Source organism: Impatiens glandulifera, chromosome 2, assembly GCF_907164915.1.
Source record: "Impatiens glandulifera chromosome 2, dImpGla2.1, whole genome shotgun sequence".
Lineage (NCBI taxonomy): Eukaryota > Viridiplantae > Streptophyta > Magnoliopsida > Ericales > Balsaminaceae > Impatiens > Impatiens glandulifera.
The window spans coordinates 58,748,131-58,755,676 of record NC_061863.1 but is presented as its reverse complement, the minus strand read 5'-3'; the positions used below and the strand labels follow the sequence as shown (position 1 = coordinate 58,755,676).

At 28.1% G+C, this 7,546-nt stretch overlaps 1 protein-coding gene across 1 annotated transcript; it reads right to left on the bottom strand.

Moving 5' to 3' along the window:
- Nucleotides 1-4,406: 4,406 nt before the first annotated feature.
- LOC124926692 (probable carboxylesterase 18) lies at nucleotides 4,407-5,801 on the bottom strand. Its single transcript, XM_047466970.1, has 2 exons — nucleotides 5,201-5,801; nucleotides 4,407-5,041 (listed from the first exon to the last, which is right to left on the bottom strand). The coding sequence occupies exons 1-2, from the start codon at nucleotides 5,789-5,791 to the stop codon at nucleotides 4,598-4,600; spliced, it is 1,035 nt and encodes a 344-aa protein (XP_047322926.1). The 5' UTR covers nucleotides 5,792-5,801; the 3' UTR covers nucleotides 4,407-4,597.
- Nucleotides 5,802-7,546: the final 1,745 nt, after the last annotated feature.

Sequence of the window (7,546 nt, the reverse complement as noted above, 5' to 3'; positions counted from 1 at the left end):
GTTTAACACGTTTTTCACGTTATGACACGTTTAACAAGTTTTTCACTTGTTTGACACGTTTAACACATTTTTGATACGTTTAACACGTTTTTACGTTTTTGATATGTTTAACACGTTTTTACGTTTTTGACACGTTTAACACATTTTTAACACATTAAACACGTTTATCATGTTTTTGGCACGTTAAACATGTTTTTCACGTTTGAGCACGTTTAACACGTTTTGGTATGTTTAACAGATCTTTGGCACGTTTAACACGTTTGATAAATTTGGCACATCTACCACATTTTGACATGTTTAATATGTTTTGGCCCGTTTAACACACTGTGACATGTTTAAAATGTGTTAAATGTGCCAAAAATGTGTTAAACATGCCAAAAATGTATTAAACGTGTTAAACGTGCCAAAAATGTGTTAGACTTGTCAAAATGTGTTAAACATACCAAAAACGTGTTAAACGTGCCAAAATGTGTAAAACGTGTTAAACGTGTGAAAAACATGTTGAACATGTTAAACTTGTTAAAAACGTGTTAAACGTGCCAAAAACGTGAAAAACTTGTTAATCATATCAAAACGTATGAAAAACATGTTAGATGTATTAAAAAGGTCAAAAACGTGTCAAATGTGCCAAAAACGTGAAAGACGTGTTAAACGTGATAAACGTGAAAAACGTGTTAAAACATGTCAAAAATGTGTAAAACGTAGAAAATTGTGTTAAACATGTCAAAAACGTGTTTAACGTGCCAAAAACGTGAAAAATATATTAAACGTGTGAAAAACGTGTTAAACATGTTAAACGTATTAAAAATGTCAAAAACGTGTTAAATGTGCCAAAAATGTGAAAAACGTGTTAAACATGCCAAAACATGAAAATGTGTTAAACGTGTCAAAAATGTGTAAAACATGTGAAAAACGTGGTAAATATGTCAAAAATGTGTAAAACATGTGAAAAACGTGGTAAATATGTCAAAAACGTGTTTAACGTGTCAAAAACGTGAAAAACATATTAACGTGTGAAAAACGTGTTAAACATATGAAACATATTAAAAATGTCAAAAACGTGTTAAATATGTCAAAAACGTGAAAAACGTGTTAAACGTAAAAAACGTGAAAAACGTGTTAAACGTGTAAAAATGTGTAAAACGTGTGAAAAACTTGTTAAACATGCCAAAAACGTGTTTAACGTGCCAAAAATATGAAAACATATTAAACGTGTGAAAACGTGTTAAACATGTTAAACATATTTAAAATGTCAAAAATATGTTAAATGTGTCAAAAACGTGAAAAACGTGTTATACGTAAAAAACGTTTTGAACGTGTCAAAACGTGGAAAATGTGTCAAAAATGTGTAAAACGTGTGAAAAACGTGTTAAACATGTTAAACATACCAAAAACGTGAAAATGTGTTGAACTTGTCAAAACGTGTGAAAAACATGTTAAACGATTAAAAATGTCAAAAACGTGTTAAACATATCAAAAACGTGAAAAAACATGTTCAACGTGTGAACATGTGTTTTAAGTGTGAAAACGTGTTAAACATGTCAAAAACGAGTTTAAACGTGTTAAACATGTAAAAAACGTGTTGAACGTGTTGAACGTGTTAAAATGTCAAAAACGTGTTAAACATGTTAAAAATGTGTTAAACATATCAAAAACGTGTTAAACATGTCAAAAACGTGTTAAATATGTCAAAAACGTATTAAACGTATCAAAAACGTGAAAACATATTTAAGAAGTTAACAATTTTTAACCGATATTTTATTTTACAAACATAGGAATTGGAATTGAATTACAATTCTATCATCTTCCCAAACATAGGAATTGGAATTTAATTACAATTCTATAATTTTTTCAAACATAGGAATTGAATTGTAATTCAATGCTAATTCTCATAGAAATGGAATTGAAATTAGAATTTCAATGCAAATTCCAATTCCTCTTGTCAAACACACCCTTAAAGCTTTCTCGTAGATCACATTCATGAATGGGCCCTAGATCTCTTCCCATCATAGACAATTTGTAATTCATCAAAAGTTAGGCCCAAATTCTAAAGAACTAAGAGGTTCGTTTGTTTGGTATTTGATTTAAATGAAATCTCTAAATAAATTAAATGAAACAAATATTACAATATACAATTTTTTTTTATACAAAAATATAATCTATAATATTCTTGATTGGTAGGTAAATGGGTTATTTAAAATCCGGGGAGGGATTGAGCTCTTAGTAGTTTATATGGACATGATGAGCATAGTAACTTCCTTAGGATATTTAAGATGATTGAAAAAATAAATTATAATTATAAAAATCATAACACATCAACAAATTGATATAATTTTTTATGCTCCTATCTTCTTTGATGTTGTTTTAACTCTGCTATGGTTTGATGAGATATTCAATAATTTTGTAAAGTCAATATATTATAAACAAATTCGAGTTACATAACATTAAAGATTAAAAGGTCACAAAAATAATAAAAGCATATTTTCTTTCTTTGAGGATAAGGAGTTTGTCATTGTCTACCACCTCACTGTGAGAATGAGAATAACTGTAAGATTATGAATTAAGAAAAAATTAATTTTGAATTTTGATTAGTTTAATACTTTAATGTGTTCAAGAATAGAACAATGTATATTTATTTATTTAAATTGGACTCTACTGTTCTATTTTGTTGCGAGTGTTTGTAACATTTAATTTTTTTTTATTGAATTTTTCTGTAAATATGATTTTTTTTTTTTTGAGAACGCTGTAGATATGATTTATGGTTCTAACAATTTTAATCAATTATTTAAATTATGGCATGAAACTCATAATTTATTCTCTTATTTTCATAATTCTGATTCTCAATTATAAAGTAGTCAGTTTTTTTTATAGGAAAAAGGGAAGATTTAATTTTATTTGATGAATGGGGATTAAATAAAATATCAAACAAGTAGAGTATGTACTAAATACAAGTTTAATGTGTTTATTGATCAAGACAAAATTTATTTCTATCCATAGTTGCAAAATGTATTTTTTTACTTCAACTTTCCACGAATTTTATATTTTTCTAGATAAAGTACCTAATATTTATTTATTTTTATGTACTATTAAATAAATAATAATTATATCTTTTATTAAATATGATTTTAATTTATTTTAATTTAAACATTTTATTATTATTTTATGTTCCAATATTTTTAAATTATAATTTTTAAATATTATAATTACTTTTTTAAAAATAATAATATTAATTATTAAAATAAAAATATATAGTAACTATTAAAATATATCACAATGTGATGTATAATGAAATTAAGTCTTAAATAATAGAAAATTAAAAAGTATTAATTATTATAATTTTGTATTTATATTTTAAAATTATAAATTATTCTTATAAATATTATTAATAGAATAATAAAATGACTAATAATGTTAAAGGTGGAAATAAATCAAATAATTATTAAACTGAAGAAAAAAATATTAATTAATTTCTTTCCATTTATGGAAACAAATCTTATAAATAATGAGTTCTATGGTGAGTTTAAAGAAGGTAAGAAAATAATATTAGTTAAAATATTAAAAAAATCCAAACATATATTTCTATACCAATCCCATGTCATTCATTGGAAGAATTATATTTTATATTTAAATAATAGAAAATTGTATCCATTAACTTCTTCTGAACTAACAAAATTTATTACCCTAAGAGATGTATTTTTTAAAACCATTTTAAGACAATTCCCTCTAAAATTATATATTTTAATTTTAATTTTTTACTTGACAACCATATGTTATATAATTATACATAATATAATTTATGAAAAATATACAGATTAATTAAAGTTATTAAAAAAGTTAAATACTTAATAACATATCTATATGAGGATAGAGAACAGAAGACATGAAATTAATTGTTTTTTTTTGTTTTTAATATATATAAATGAAAAAGGAAATTACAGGGACAAATACTCTACATTTAATATATATCCATATATAAGAGAACCACCCAAGTTTAACTTAAAATCAGATAATTATTTACTAATAAAAAATGAGATAAATATCAAATTCAGAATTTTGTTTAATGTTTTCTAAACTATTGTTATATATAGAAATCTTCTCTACAAAATTTTCAATATTTATAACTAGTGACTTATTTGAAAAAATTAAATGTTAAAAGATAAAAACCATTGAATCTAGTCTACATGTGATATTGTTGAAAGATAGTATTAAAAGGAGCGTTTTAAATGTATTTCAAGGGATCTCTTAAATCCGAAAATAAAAAACTTATATCATTATTACCACAAATAAAAGGGAAGAATAGTTGTAAAGGAAAAAAAGATAACGTAATGAAAAAACATTAATTTCCTTCCATTTTAAAGAAAAACAAATCTTGTAAATATATAAGTAATTCTATGATCGATGAATTTAGATTAGGTAAACTAACAAAAATAATAATAAATAAATTAGGTAAGATATTTTGTAATGTATTAGAAAATTATATTTAATATTTAAAAATATAAAATTGCACCTATCAACTTCTTCTTCTCCAAACGAGTCATATCAATATTATAATTACGATCCATACCAATCAGTATTCACTATTACTATCTCCAAAAGCTCAATCGTCTTTAATGGCGACCGAACCAGACCGTCGGTTTACGAAATCTTTAACCTGATCAATTAACTGCCCCGATTCCGTCAATTCTGGAAACACATAGAATGCGTGAATCATAGTTGGATACTCCAAAAGCTCTACCTCTTTCCCGTTCTTCTTCAGCCAATCATAATACCGCCGCTGCCAATCCTGTAAAGGATCACGTCCGCCGATAACCACCAGCACCGGCGGGAACCTATCGACACTTGATAGGTCCACCGCCCGTGGACCACTCACGTTTATCACTTCGTGGTCCCTTCCTCCTCCCGTAACCGCCTCCTCTTCCGGCAAGAAGGCTTTCCATAAGAAATCTGCTCTCTTAGTTGTAACAATCAGAGATAATCTCAATTCTGAATCTGTTCTCTCTTCTCCACCGAAAAACGGTTGTATCGCCACCAATCCTATCACCTGAATGTGAATTTATTCACAGTATCACAGATCTAGATCTAAATTGATTCAATGAGCAGTTACAAGAGTGAATCAATCACACTATTCGTGTGTATAATCAACATACATTTTGTGTGTGGACTGTGGAGAGATAATAAGAGAGAAAGAAAGAAAGCATGCCTTAAGCCGTTGAAAGTTTGTTTTGCTGAATCTTAACGCCACGTGGTGAGCAAGGTTAGCGCCTGCGCTATCACCGGCAAGAAAGCAACGAGACAGATCTACATTCTTAGGTAGGCAGTTGAATTGATTCTCTTCGTCAAGGAATCTCAGAACGTCAAATCCGTCGTCGTACTGTGCCGGATATTTATGTTCCGGCGTCAGACGATAATCAACAGAGACGACTACGGCGCCGATCTTCCTCGCGAACCGGCGGCAAACTGCGTCGTATGGCTTCGAATCTGCGCTTAAGAAAGCGAATCCTCCGCCGTGAAAAAATACGATAACCGGAATGGAAACGGAAGATTCAGCCGCCGGAGACGTAGGAACGAAGACGCGATACCAGAGTTTGCGTGCAGGATCAACAACAACATCAAAGGTGGATACGCCATTGACGGAATTCTTATTAGCAGGAGATATGTATTTAAAGAAGTTTATAATGCGGCGGTTGACAGTTCCATCTCGCCGGCAAGATGTATCAGTGAGGATTGAGATTACGGCGAGAGAGATTCGAGTCCTCAACGGAAGCGATTCAGATTTTTCTGTGATTTCCATCGGACTTGGAAGAAGAAGACTGTAGAGGACGAAGAGACAGTACGTACTATTTATAGTCCGAAAATATCAAGCCTGACCTAAATTTTAAGATGGGACTCAAACTTATATGAAAATTTCATTTCCATAACTTTAATATTACTTCATAATATATAATACTTAAATTTTGATATCCAAATAATTAATCGGATAACATTGTCCTAAACTATTGTTATGCAATATTTAATGTGTGGATTATGAGGGTGGACAAGTATAGAATAAAATTTATTATTATTTGGAATTGAGATTAGTTAAATTAATTAAATAGTTGATCTAATCCTAAAATTGATTGATTTTTTTCTTTTTTTCAAAATAATGGACGTGGTTTTAGTTGGATACAATCCAAAACAACAACTATAATGACCAATTCATTTGTTTAATGAAACTATAATCTCATTAAAAAAATATATTTAAATTTGTATATAAAATAATTCATTTATTCATCTACATTCTTTTATATATATTTCAAAAATAAATCAGCAAATTCTAAGTCCAGAACTACAAGTTTACTATATATATATAAAATTGGTTCATATGACTAAGAGTCTAAGAAGGGTTTGATAAAAAAGTTGCTTAATGTGTCAAATAACTATGTAAATGTAACCGTTTTGAAAAAAGTCCAAGTAAGTGACTCCAAGTCACGATCATAAGGACATAAGTTTATGTGTTTAAATTGCTGATACTAAATTAAGAAATATCCAAAAATCAAGCATAGAAAACCAATAATTTATATTAACAAAAGTTGTTAAAATGAAGTAAATCAATGTAGATAAACCAATTTAAAACATAGAGACAAAATAATTAATATCAGTCACATCATTTTCCCACCTAATTTAATAGTATTAGTTTATTAAAAGAGATTACCAACTCTTTGTTCGGCCTTAATGTGAAAGTATTTTTTTTTTTTTTGTTAAGCGTGTTCAGATTGGGGTTAGTTTCTATAATATAGAGTGAGAAAAAATAATAATTAATTGTAAAGAGTTAATAATTATTTTTAATAAAAAAAACTTAAAGTATTAATATATATAAATAAAATGAATAATTAATAATTTAAAATAAATAATATTTTAATTAATAAATTAAATGAGGTAATAAATAAAAAATAAGCGAAATAATGTTTGATTGGTTTAAATTATTTAAATTGACCTATTTGAAAAAGGCTCCTTTCAACAATGATGTAAACCAATTTGATGCTGGTGTGTTAAATGTACAAAACTAATTATTGATTTGCAACCATAATCAAATTGTAAGTGGGTATATTGAGTGATCATGTAAGTCACTTTACATGTCGTGGTGGGACCCCAGTCGTTTCATGCTAACAATACATTTTTTTTAGCCAACTTGGCCCAATGGTATACTTAGGTTATTGACACTAGCCATCTGCCTAGATCGGTGAGCATACACTTTAAGAGCTAGCTTCGAATGTATAATGAAAGTAAATATTGATCGTATTCTTGAATTTGGGACGAAAAAAAGGGTGATTTCGACTTCTCTTTCAGCTTCTAAGGTCAAAGCTTTTCAGGAGAAAGAAGTGTCATAGCAGCTCGATTATCACTTGAAATGATATACAGAATCAGTTTCAGTTCGCTTATTTGTAATACATTTGATATGATTTAACTTATGTAATCGCTAACACTAGGTGAGTTTGATTCAGCTTATTTAATCGTTAACGTCAGGTAGTAAATTTAATTCAACTTATTTATTCGTTAACGCTGAGTA